Source organism: Canis aureus, chromosome X (assembly GCF_053574225.1).
Source record: "Canis aureus isolate CA01 chromosome X, VMU_Caureus_v.1.0, whole genome shotgun sequence".
NCBI classification, from domain to species: Eukaryota; Metazoa; Chordata; class Mammalia; order Carnivora; family Canidae; genus Canis; species Canis aureus.
In genome coordinates, this window is record NC_135649.1 from 3,715,638 (window position 1) to 3,729,466 (window position 13,829).

Below are 13,829 nucleotides of genomic sequence, written 5' to 3' on the forward strand. Positions count from 1 at the left end.
GTAGTTAAATAGTAAATAATGTCTTAGAAAGAAGCAGTATTTAGGTCAGGTAGAAGAGACAGCAGTAGAGAAAATGAAAGAGTAACCTGTAAAGTAGGGGGAAAAAAACTAGAAGGATGTGATAGCATGGATGTCAAGAGGAGAATGTTTCAAAAAGCAGGAAATAATAATCTGGTGTAAATTCTGTGTTTTTTAGGTAAGAAGCATGTAGAGACTGTTGAGTATGGTGATATGCTTGGTTCTTGAAAAGTTCTAATGAAGTGGAGAGAGCAGAATCTATAAAGGAGTCAACAATTTTTAGAAATATAACAAACTACACACCCTGAAAAGTCTTCTACAAAATCCTAGAAAAGCTAGACAAAATATAAAAAACATTATTTTTAAATATCTTAGCTGATAAGAAATTAAAGGAAATACTCAAGGACCCAAATGGAAGAGGGAACTAAAAATTGGAGTGTTAATCACATGAACTGATACTGTTATAGTTTAGTTGGAAGATGGACTACTAGTCTTAGTAAATAATATTTTGAGTTTTAAGGTTACACAAGAAAGGCTTTGAGCCCGAGTGAAGTTTAGGATTATAACTAGGGCTGTGGTAGACTAAATCATGGCCCCCAAATAGTTCCATGTCCTAATCTCTGGAACCTGTGAATGTTATCCTATGTGGCAAAGGGACAGTGCAAATGTGTAGTAAATTAAGAATCTTGAGATGGAGAGATTACCCTGGGTTATCTGGTTGGGCCCTAAGTATAATCACAAGTGTCCTTATCAGAGGGAGGCAGAAAGATATTTGAATACAGAGCAAAAGGCAGTGTGATGTAGGAAGGTGGAGAGATTTGAAGATACTATATGCTATTGGCTCTGAAAGAGGGGGAAGGGGCCCATAAAACTGCCAGACCTCTGGCCTTCAGTAGTGTAAGAAAAAATATTTGTGTTGTTTTAAGCTACTAAATGTGTGGTAGTTTTTTCACATAAACCATAGGAAATGAATACAAAGATTCATCCCATAAATCCAATACCTTTGAAGGATTATGCCCTAGAAAGAACATTAAGAAAAAATACAGTAATCAGTGTGGAATGTCTATTTTGACCTGATCTCTGTATAAAATATAGGATTCCTTAAGAATTTATTATTTAATTTAAACGTGGCCCCACATGAGTTTAGAGTTCATATTTACACTAACTGCATTGATGTAAGAACCTCCAACATAAAAGGTTAATTTAAAAAGTGATTACAGGGATGCCTGGTTGGCTTAGTGGTTAAGCATCTGCCTTTGGCTCAGGTGGTGATCCCAGGACCCTGGGATCAAGTCCTGCATCGGGCTTCACGTGGGGAGCCTGCTTCTCCCTCTGCCTATGTCTCTGCCTCTCTCTCTGTGTCTCTCATGAATAAATAAATGATCTTTTAAAAAATAAATAAATAAATAAAAAGTGATTGCAGACTTTTTATGAAAGAAGAGCCAAGAATAGCCAATATCTTCCTGAATAAGGACAAAGTGGGGGCACCTGGGTGGCTCAGTCAGTTAAGCATCTGACTCTTGATTTTAGCTCAGGTCATAATCTCAGGGTTGTGAATGTTGGGCTCCACATTCAGCAGGGAGTCTTCTGGAGATTCTCTTTCCCCCTACTCCCAATTATGTGCTCTCTCTCTCTCTCTCTCTCTCAAATAAATAAATAAATCTTTTTTTAAAAAAGAACAAAGTGGAGGGATTTGCCCCACTAGATGTCAAAAATGATTTAAAAACTATAGCAATTAAGAGTGTGTGTTATAGACATAAGGGAAAAAAACAAATACTATAAAGAGAGTAAAAGTAGGCCCACGTAAATGAAAACTTGATTTATGACAGAAATGGCATTGTAGAGAATTAAAGATTGATCACAGGTTTAAATATAGAAGCTAAAAATGTCATGCTTTTAGAACATGTCTTTGTAGCCTTTGGAAGGCAGAAATTCCTTAATGTACAAAGAATAAGTGAAGAATAAAAGAATAAGTTGTATTTCATTAAAATTAAAATTTTCTACTCATCAAAGAATAACATTAAGAGAATGAGAAAGCAAGCCATAGACTGGAAGAATGTGTGTGTATGTGTGTGTGTGTATGTGTGTGTATGACAAAGTATATATTGGAGATCCTAAATTTCAATGATAAAAATACAAAGAGTCTAATTTTAAAACTTGGCAAATACATGGTTAGACGTTTCATCAAGAATAAATGTAAATTCCCCATAAGAACATGAAAAGATATTTAACATCATTTTATATCAGGAAAATACAGGTTAAAACCACATGGAGACATCACTTTATAAATACCATAGTAGCTAAAATTAAAAAGACTGACAATTCCAAATATTCATGAGGTTGAGGAGCAATTGGAATCCTCATACACCACTGGTGAGGATATAAAAGGGTACAACCACTTAGGAAAGACAGTTTTGCCATTTCTTATAAAGTGAAAAAATACATTTACCCTAAAATCTAGGTACCCAATCTTCATACCCAAGTGAAATGACAATATATATATAAAAGGCTTATACATATATAAAATGCTTATACAAGAATGTTCACAGTAGCTTTATTTGTAAAATCTTAAATTTGAAAATATCCAGATATACATCAACAAGTGAATGGGTGTTTATTTTTAAAGATTCTATTTATTTATTCATGAGAGAGAGAGAGAGTCAGAGACACAGGCAGAGGGAGAAGCAGGCTCCATGCAGGGAGCCCGATGTGGGACTCCATCCCAGGACCCCAGGATCACGCCCTGGGCTGAAGGCGGCGCTAAACTGCTGAGCAACCCGGGCTGCCCTGAATGGGTGTTTATATTGTGGCATATTCATACGGCGTATTGACAACTATTGATTCACAAAACAGTATAAGTTAATATCAGAAATTATGTCAAACTAAGAAGCCAGACACAAAATAGCATATATGATTTCATTTATAGAAAATTCCAAGACAGGCGAAACTAAGCTACAATGTTAAAAACCAAAGCAGTGCTTTCCTCTGGAGTGGTAGATTGACTGAAAATGGGTATAAGGGAACTTATTGGTTTGGTAGAATATTCTATATCTTCATTGGGGTAGTAATTATACAACTGTGTACATTTGCCCAATTTGAAATGCACAACCACACTATTTTTACTTTGTTACATATAATTTATAGCCCAATTAAAAATACTAACCTACTATAACTCCAGATATTTGAGTTATCAAACTTTCAAATAGCTGTGATGAACATGTTTAAGTAGGTGGAACTAACATGATAATTCTATCATGTAGACAGTGTGTTGTGTAGAGAAAACACACGAGAGAGTAAGCATACTGGAAATTCTAAAACTTGAAAATATAGATAAAAACTCAGTGGTTTACATACAGTTGAAGGGAAAACCCATGAACTGAAAGAAAATAGTTAGAATGAGACTCAGAAAGACAAAAATGTATAAAATGCAGAAGAGTGAGAAACAATATATAATTTATTGAAAAGGTATAACACAGAAGTAATTAGAATTCTAGAAGAAAAGTGAGAGAATGGTATAAAAGCAAGTTTTGAAGAAATAATGGCTGAATCCTATCTAAGCCTGATAAAGGACATAAAAGGAACAAGTACAAAAAGGCTTTATGAATCCAAGTAGGATAAATTAAAAGACAAGAGACATATTATGGTGAAACTTTTGGAAACAAAGAAACAAAGAGAAAAATCTTTAAAGTAGCCTAGGAAAAAGTGCATTGCCTTTAAAGTAATAATAAATAGACTATCCTGACTTCAACAAAATAATAACCCTTTCAAACAAAAAAATAAAACTAAAAATGTATTATCATCAAACCATCATTAAAGGGAGTTCTTCAAGCAAAAGGAAAATTATCCCAGAAGGAAGGTTTAACATGCATTTAAAAAGTAAAATTAACAAATATATGGGGAATGCTAAATGACTATTGAATGTATAAAATAATAAGTGGGCATACAATATATTTTGAATAAAAGACTAGACCATAATGTAGCATATTTAAGTTGAGATAGAGATAAAATGCTCTAAGGACTTTCATTGTCAGGGTTTATGTATATAAAGGTACCAATTAATATTTAATTTGCATAAGTCAAAAGTCTATGCTGACTGAAACTCATACATCCAATGGAAATGTTAAATGGTACGAGCACTTTAGAAAACTGTTTGGCAATCTCCTATAGTTACACATATACTTACAATATAATCATGTAGTCCCATCCCTAAGTGTTTACTAAGAAAAATGAAAACATGCTCACACAAAGACTTATATGTAAATCTTCCCAGCAGCTTTATTCATAATAGTTGAATACTGGAAACAGTCCAAATGTCTATTAATAGCTGAATGGGTAAACAAATTATATCAATGCAGTGGAATGGCACTCTGAAATTAATAGGAATGAACTACAGATAGATGCAACAACATGATGAACCTAAAGAATACTATGCTGAGTGAGGAAAGCCATACACAAATGAGTACATACTGTATGATATGTATGAAACTCTAGGGGGAAGAAATCTAACCATACTGGAAAAAAAGCAGAGAAGTGGTTACCTGGGGCCAAGGAGGGGATGGAATGGTCACAAAGTAGCCTTTAGGTTGATGAAAGTATTCTATAGACAATATCTATGAGAAAGGATGAAGAGGGGGTAATGGTAGAAATGGTTATGGTAGAAATAGAAATCTCACAGCACAGATTACCATAGACTATGATAGTGTAATGGCCTAAGCAATACTAGAGATCAAGGAAAATACATACCTCTATATCTTGAGTTCTTGATTCTGAAGGATCAACCATGTTTTGAGAACTGAAACTAGTACATTCAATATGAGGGTCAAGTTTTAGTTAAGATCAAAAGAGGTTGTGCTTTTGAAGAAGTTGGGAATATAAGTGAATCTGCTGGTCATAGAATAGCAGAGTTGGAGAATTAGAAGAGTTTGGGAGAAAGGGGTTGTAAAGAAGAAATGAGTGACTGGGTCATACTCAGTAATGTACTTTCTGGATCAGGATTAAGCCTGAGTGACAGTGAATTAACAAAAAGCTTTGCCCCCCCCCCAAAAAAAAAGCTTTGCCTTTGTGGTGGTGTCTGAGTTCAACAGGTACATGATGTATGATTAACTCTAATTGTCTCCTGGTGAAAGTAAGCACTCATTTTGAATGTTGTGGTCTGAAATGTTTTGGTTTTTGTGTCCCTAGGACCTAACTCTGTATGGCACAGAATAGACAACTTGTTAATGTTGGGAGGAAAGAAGAGAATAAGAACTAATATAATAATAACAATATAGTTACTCTAAGAAAAGTAGTACATTATTCACTCTGATGGGAACACATGTATTGCAGTGCCACATGGGTTGCAGGCTGGGTGGAGCAATTTCAGTCATCACATCACACATGTACTATGCACTTACTCTGTGCCAGGTATTCTATTCAGGGTTGAGGGGATAGAGATAGATTACTCATGATCCCTATTCTTAAGCAACTCCTGCTTTAGTAGTATAGACAGACATGTGTTATCAAAGAAGTGTCCTAGCTTTTAGAAGTTCTCAAAATAAATGCAGTTGGAGCAGTCATAAAATTCTAGAAGAGTCTTGAAAAAGAAGCACTGGGTGGTAGGACTGGATCTCTTACAATGCCAAACCTCATTTCCATCTGTAAAGTGTAAATGCTTGATTGAGGGTCCTACCAGCTGACTAGCTAAGAGCTTAGAGCTCTTCACAAGATAATTATTCTAATTAAGCTCTAGAGGCTAGAATTCTAAAAACTTCTACTGAGATATGGTATAGAAACATTTATATTGCAGTATAGTTCTCCCCATTTATCCAGTGACACACTGCTATTACTGTGCCAAGGTAGACAATTCCATTTGTTAATAACCATAAATGAGGTAGCTTGTTTCTCCCATGAATCACTCCTTGCCCAGTGTGGTCAGAGGATTACTGAGCCTTGGGATCCATTCCGGAACTTACCAGGCTACAAATTCAGATAGTTTGTTAATAAGTCCTAGTTATGTGGCTAATTCCTGACAGGGCTTAAAATTTGATTTGCTAATCAGCCTTGATAACTACTTTGTTTGTACAAAGGCAATAATTTGGAGTCCTCTGTTGAAATCATACTATCATTTCCAGTATGAATTGTCATTTACATAATAAATGAGTAAGTAAGGTACTGGAGGTAACAAGATATGAAAGAAAACCAAGAGGCTATAGCACACACAGCTGACTCTCTTGGCAGACTTAATAGGCCTTTTCTCCTTGCTTTTCAATTTTTTCAACTTTTTACTTAAATTCAATTTAATTAAAATACTGTATTATTAGTTTCAGAGGTAAAATTCAGTGATTCATCAGTTGCATACAACATCCAGTGATCATTACATGAACTCCCCTCCTCAATGCCCATCTTCCCACCCACCTCAGTTTGCTTCCTATAGTTCAGAATCTCTTCTGGTTTGCCTCCCTCTCTGTTTTCCTCTTACTTTATTTTCCCTTCCTTTCCCCTATGTTCATCTGTTTTGTTTCTTAAATTTCACATATGAGGGAAATCATATGGTATTTGTCTTTCTCAGATTTACTTATCTCGCTTAGCATTATACCCCCTAGTTCCCTCCACGTCATTACAAATATCAAGATTTTGTTATTTTTGGTGGCTGAGTAATATTCCATTGAACAAACATACCACTTCTTCTTTATCCATTCATCTGTCTACAGATATCTGGGCTCTTTCCATAGTTTGGCTATTGTGGACATGGCTGCTATAAACATTAGGGTGCATGTGCCCCTTCAAATCACTACATTTGTATCCTTTGGATAAATACCTAGTAGTGAAATTGCTGGGTCATAGGGTAGTTCTATTTTTTTACTTTTTGAGGAACCTCCATACTGCTTTCCAGAGTGGCTGCACCAGTTTGCATTCCCACCAACAGTGGAAGAGGGTTCCCTTTCTCTGCATCCTCACCAACATCTGTTGTTTCTTGAGTTGTTAACTTTAGCCATTTTGACCAGTGTGAGGTGGTATCTTATTGTGGTTTTGATTTGTTTGTTTGTTTTTAATTAATTAATTTATTTTACATTTTTAAAATTTAAATCCAATTTGCCAACATAGAGTATAACACCCAGTGCTCATCCCATCAAGTGCCCTCCTCATTGCCCGTCCCCCAGTTACCCCATTTCCCTACCCACCTCCCCTCCCACAACCTTTGTTTGTTTCCCAGAGTTAGGAGTCTCTCGTGGTTTGTCTCCCTCTCTAATTTTTCCCACTCAGTATGCTGAGTGAAATAAGTCAATTGGAGAAGGATTATAAAGGAGAGGAGGGGAACTGAGTGTGGCTTGATTTGTATTTGCCTGATGCTCAGTGATACTAAGCATTTTTTACATGTCTGTTGGCCATTTGTATGTCTTCTTTGGAAAAATGTCTGTTCATGTCTTCTGCCCATTTCTTGACCAGATTTTGTTTTGTTTTGTTTTTTGAATGCTGAGTTTGATGAGTTCTTTATAGATTTTGGATACTAGCCCTTTAATATGTCATTGCAAATATTTTCTACCATTCTGTAGATTATCTATTAGTTTTGTCGATTGTTTCCTTTGCTGTGCAAAAGCTTTTTATCCTGATGAAGTCCTAATAGTTCATTTTTGCTTCTGTTTCTCTTGCTTTTAGAGATGTGTCTAGCAAGAAGTTGCTGTTTTATTTGGGTCCTTCCTTTTTTCTTTTCAGTAAGTCTGTCTAGGGGTTTATTGATCTTATTAATTCTTTCAAAGAACAAGCTGATCTGTTCTTTTTTTTTTTATTTCTCTATCATTGTTTTCTGCTCTACTCTATTATTTCTCTTCTCCTGCTGGGTTTACATTTTATTAATTGTTCTTTTTCCAGCTCCCGTAGTTGTAAGGTTAGGTTTGTATTTGAGACCTTTCTTGTTTCTTGAGAAGGGCCTTATTGCTATGTACTTGCCTCTTAGAACCATCTTTGTTGTATCCCAAAGGTTCTGAATTCTATGTTTTCATTTTGTTTCACTTCCATGTTTGTTTATTTTTAAAGATTTTATTTATTTATTCATAAGAGACAGAGAGGCAGAGACATAGAGAGGGAAGCAGGCTCCCTATGAGGGCCTGATGTGGGACTCAATCCCAGGACCCTGGGATCATGACCTGAGCCAAAGGTAGACACTCAACCACTGAGCCACCCAGGTGCCCCACTTCCATGTATTTTTTAACTCTTCTTTAATTTCCTGGTTGGCCCATTCATTCTTTTGTAGGATGTTCTTTAATCTCCATGTATTTGTGGTCATTCCAAATTTTTTTTCATGTAGTTGACTTCAAGTTTTAAAGCACTATAGTCTGAAAATATGAATGGAATAATCTCAATCTTTTTTGTACTGCTCAAGACCTGATTTGTGACCCAGTATTTGATCTATTCTGGAGAATGTTTTATGTGCACTTGAGAAGAATATGTATTTTGCTGCTTTGGAATGAAATGCTCTGAATATATCTATGAAGTCCATCTGGTCCAGTGTGTTATTCACAGGCCTTCTTTCCTTGTTGGCCTTCTGTTTAGATGATCTGTCTATTGATGTCAGTAGGGTACTAAAGTCCCCTACTATTATTGTATTGTTATCAATGTGTTTCTTTAAATTGTTGTTAATTGGTTTATAGATTTGGCTGCTCCCATGTTAGGGACATAAATACAACTGTTAGATCTTCTTGTTGGATAGACCCTTTTAGTATGTTATAGTGTCCTTCATCTCTTCTTACAATCTTTGATTTAAAATCTAGTTTGTCTGATATAAGGATGGCTACTCCAGCTTTCTTTTGATGTCTATTTGAATGATAAATGGTTCTCCACCCCTCACTTTCAATCTGGAGGTGTCTTTGGGTCTAAAATGAATCTCTTATAAGTAGCATATCAATGGGTCTTCTTTTCTTTATCCATTTTGATACCCTATGTCATTTGAGTGGCACATTTAGTTCACTTAAATTCAAAGTAATTATTGAAAGATATGAATTAGTGCCATTTTATTACCTGTAAAATCGCTGTTCCTGTAGATTGTTCCTTTCTGGTCTTTATTACTTTTGGGCTCTCTCTTCACTGAGAGGATCCCCTTTAATATATCTTGCAGGGCTGGTTTAGTGTCACGAAATCCTTTAGTTTTTGTCCTGGAAACTCTTTATCTCTCCTTTTCTGAATGACAGCCTTGATGGATACACTATTCTTGGCTGCATATTTTTTCCATTTATCATGTTGAACATATCATGTCAGTCCTTTCTGGCCTTCCGGGTCTCTATGGACAAGTCTGCTTGTCAGCCTTATATGTCTATCCTTGTAGGTTAAGGACCTCTTGTCCCAAGCTGCTTTTGCTTTTAGAATTTTCTCTTATTCTTTGAAATGTGCAAGTTTCACTATTATATGGCGAGGTGTTGACCTATTTTTATTGATTTTGAGAGGGGTTCTCTATGCCTCCTGGATTTGAATACCTATTTCTTTCCCCAGATTAGGGAAGTTCTCAGCTATAATTTGTTTAGATAAGCCTTCTGCTCCTTTCTCCACTCCTGATCTTCTAGGACTCCTATAATATGGATATTACTTCTCTTTATGGAAGCACTAGGCTCTCTCTGTCTCCCTTCATGATCTAATAGTTTCTTTTCCTCTTCTTTTCAACTTCCTTATTTTCCATCAGTTTGTCTTTTATATGCTGACTCTCTATTCTGTCTCATTTATCCTTGCTGTTAAAGCCTCCATTTGTGACTGCATCTCAGTAATAGCATTTTTAATTTCAATCCGATTATATTTTAGTTCTTTTATTTCTATAGTAAGGGATTCTCTAGTGTCTTCTATGCCTTTTCAAGCCCAGCTAGGATCTTTATAAGCACTGTTTTAAATTCTAGTCCAGACATTTTACTTATATCTAACAATTCAGATAAATCCCTGGCAGTGAGTATTACCTCTTGTTCTTTCTTTTGAAGTGAATTTCTCTGTCTAGTCATTGTGTCCAGAAAAGAAAGGAGGAAAGAAAAAAAAGAAAAGAAACCAGCAAAAAACAGCAATAACAACAACAGCAACAACAAAAACTTCCCAAAGTCTTTCTGGTGTATGCTATGTACGTTCTGCTCTAGTGTTTTGGCTGCTCTTTCCCACTGGCTCTTCCTGCTTCCTTGTAGTTGGGAGTGTTTGGACCTTTAAGTAGGTGTGCTTTGATTTGTTTGTCAAAATAAGCCTTGCATCTGCCAGATTGTCTCCCTCCAACTGTGAAGATTGTTTCCTTAATCCTCAGATCATCTTCCTCATTGTTCAAAATAGTTGATGTTGGTCTAGTTGTATTTGAAGGACAAGGCAAGTTCATGGTCACCCTAATACTCCAACATCTTAACTCTGCCACTCTACTTGCCTTTCTATGTAATATATCTCACCTCATTAGGACTCCTTCCACTCTCTACTTAACCCAGACTCACATTCCCCATCCTCTTGAGCATGCCAACACTCAGAAAGAGGATCTGATTACTCCTCCTGCCTCAATTCTGGATTGCTTTGGGTACAATTGCCTTGTCAATATCCTAAGGTATAGAGACTGTAGGAAATATTGATAGATGAGGAGAATGGAGGCACAGAGAGATCAAGTAAATTGCCCAAGATACAAAGCAAGTAAGTGGCAGAGCTCAAGACTTACAATTTCTAGTGTAGATATTGGAGGCTAGAATACTACTGCTAACAATAATAAAATAATTATTATAATGTTATTATTTATAATGTGTTTATAATATAATTATATAATTATGATATTGTTAACAGTAAAAATAGGAGCAATGTTAATTGTAGAAGCTACTATTTCTTGAGTGTTTACTCTGTGCCATATATTATGCTATGGGCTTCATAAACATCATCTCATTGGATCCCCCAACAAATTTCTGAGTCTGGTATAATCACACATTTTACACATAATAAAACAGGCTTAGTGGGATACATTATCTTGTTCAAGGTAGTAAGTGGAATTACCAGAATTTCAGCCTATTTTCTTTCTTTTTTTTAAAGATAGTTATTTATTTATTCATTCATGAGAGACACACAGAGAGAGGCAGAGACATAGGCAGAGGGAGAGGCAGTGATGTGGGACTTGATCCCACGACCCTGGGATCACGACCTGAGCCAAAGGCAGACGCTCAACCACTGAGCCATCCAGGTGCTTCTCAGCCTATTTTCAATCCGACTGTAAAGCTCATGTTGTTAGCCACAATACTATATAGCTCATATGTAAATTTAAAATATAAACAGATTAGAAAAATAATTTTAATAGAATTTGAAAGTAAATAAAGAGAAGTCTTAAATTTAGTTTAATAACACCACCAAGAAGAAGAATCAATAGATCTAAAAGCAAGCTCTGGTTTGACAAAAACTCACAAGAAATAGGTTTTGGAGTAGCTTTGGTTGTCCACAAAGCTCAAAAGGACCTAAACTGCGATGCAGCTAAAGTACCATTTTCTACAATGGTTATTGCAGTATTAGGAGAATAGCGTTCACAGTAAGGGAAGTGAAAATCCTGAGTCTTGGGCTCATATTCTGTGTAGTTCAGAGGAGAACTACCATTATGAGGAAGGAAGAGAAACAAGAGAAGGAAGTGGCCATGTCCATTATGGAGATTAACAGACTCATGAAGAATCATGACCACCCTCTCCAACTCTCTGAAGGCCTGTCCTGGAAAGGAGGGAGCAGGCTTCTCTTTCCTGTGTTGCCACAGAAAGAACTCTGAAATCAGTTAGTGGGCTAGGAGTTAAAGGAAGGCAGGTTTCAGCTCAGCAGGCAAGGTTTTCTGCTTGAAAAGTGCTCTTACCATGAAACAGATTACTTGTTCTTCACTAGAAGTGTTAAGCAGAGGCTAGAGGACAACTTTTAGAAGTGCTTTACTGGAGATTCCTATTTCTGTGATAACTGGGATGGAGTAATTACTAGGTAGAACCATCCCATGTTAACATTCCCTGTGTTTTACTTTAAAGGGGCCATTTTGAATGGGGTATAGCTCCTCCTTATAAGTAAGAAGTTGGTGATCTCATCATGTATGCTCTAAATGTCTCCCAGTGGCAACTGGTTCTCATCTTTTCTCTCCCCAGGTGTCACCACTGTTCTCACCATGACCACTTTGAGTATCAGTGCCAGAAACTCCTTACCTAAAGTGGCATACGCGACGGCCATGGATTGGTTCATAGCCGTCTGTTATGCCTTTGTATTTTCTGCGCTGATTGAATTTGCCACTGTTAACTACTTCACCAAGCGGAGTTGGGCTTGGGAAGGCAAGAAGGTGCCGGAGGCCCTGGAGATGAAGGTGAGATACAGTGAGGGTGGGGGCTGGGAAGCACTCCCTGAGAGAACTGTATTGGAACCAGGAGTGGGCAGCCTGCAGCCTGTGGGAACTGGCCAAGGCTGTGTGCTATTCACTGGGGTCATCAATCCAATTCTCAACTGGAGTGCTTCTTGGCAATGTGGAGTGTTTTCTGGGGTCAAAGAAAAGAGGGTAGGTATCATAGAAGGTTGATGTCTTGTGATGAGGGACCGACCCTGAGTACGATACTGCTAGAATCAAGGGGAACACATTGTGTACTTTTCTGAGTGGCTCTATAAATACAATCTCTAGGGCTAACTCTGCCCTTCACTTTTCAGTGTATTCCCACTACAATCAAACTAAAGTGACCATTATTCCTTCTGGGTCTATGCTTATTTATTTATGCTGTACCCAGAATATTCTTTTATTTTTTCCTGCCTAGTGAAGATCTACTCCTTTTTTTTCCTACTCATTCTTCAAGACACAGATTAAAAGCTATTTTCTCCATAGAATCTTTCCAAGAATCATCCAAATAGTTTTAGCTTTTCTTTCAGTAGGGAGAGGGTGCTCCTACTATTAAAATCCTGTATTTGTATTAGAGTTGTTTATCCGCTTACTCATTAGACTGGACATCTTGAGGGCAGGGGCTTGTCTGCATCATCTTTCTAACTAGCCAGTATTCTTGCACAACACCTGATTCATAGTAAAAGCTGAATAAATGTTAGTTGGATTGGTGGAGAAATGGGAAGGAGGGGGATTAAAAACCCAATAAACCAACTAGAGTTGGTAGGAATAAAACAAATACTGTGAAATCAAGATTATTGTCCTTGGCTGCTTTAAAAGAGTTCAGATCTCTAGATCTAGATGAAGACTATCCAAAGAGGCTAAAAAGAACTGGCAGATGTGGTCCCAGAACCATTCCAGTACTATGAAGAATCATGGAGAAGAGAAAAGATAATGAAGATTTTTCAAACTGGAGGAAAAGATATATTTCATAGAATACAGACTGGTGAGTTGGCAAAATTTTAGAATAGATTTTCACTATATAGATAGAATTTATTAAGTCCTTGCTATAAATTATGAAGAAATAAGCTTATTTCTACTAACTATATCTACTCTATCATAGGAAATTTTGGTTGGTTTTATTATTATACTTAGTGTAGTTGTTTCCTTTGTATCCTTAAAATATTTTGATCCATCTAATACTTGATTTGTCATCTATGAACAACGTCTATTGACCCCTCACACACTACAAGACAAGGAAAATAGTGTACTTATCTCTCACCTTCTCTGTTCTTGTCATTTCCTAATTTTTGTTTGTTATAATGCTGTCAATGCATTGTCAAACTATTTCTGCATTGTTGAGGCTTATAACATTTACATGCTTTTGTGCATCCATAATTCCTATAGTTGTTTAGTCATAGTTCTACATTTAAATGGATAAAAGGACTATTTTAAGAAGATAGCCCATTTTTCCATTCATTGCTTAGTTACCTCAAGGCTATCTTCTAGAATTTTTTTTCCTTTTTAA

The 13,829-nt window shown here is 36.4% G+C and overlaps 1 protein-coding gene across 2 annotated transcripts in view; it reads left to right on the forward strand.

The window, feature by feature from the left end:
- Window positions 1-13,829, forward strand: part of GABRA3 (gamma-aminobutyric acid type A receptor subunit alpha3) — a 326,698-nt gene that overhangs the window by 291,622 nt on the left and 21,247 nt on the right. For both annotated transcript variants that reach the window (XM_077889787.1, XM_077889786.1), the window contains exon 9: window positions 12,090-12,301. In XM_077889787.1, the coding sequence (XP_077745913.1) occupies window positions 12,090-12,301 (212 nt within the window). The remainder of the gene's footprint in view (window positions 1-12,089; window positions 12,302-13,829) is intronic.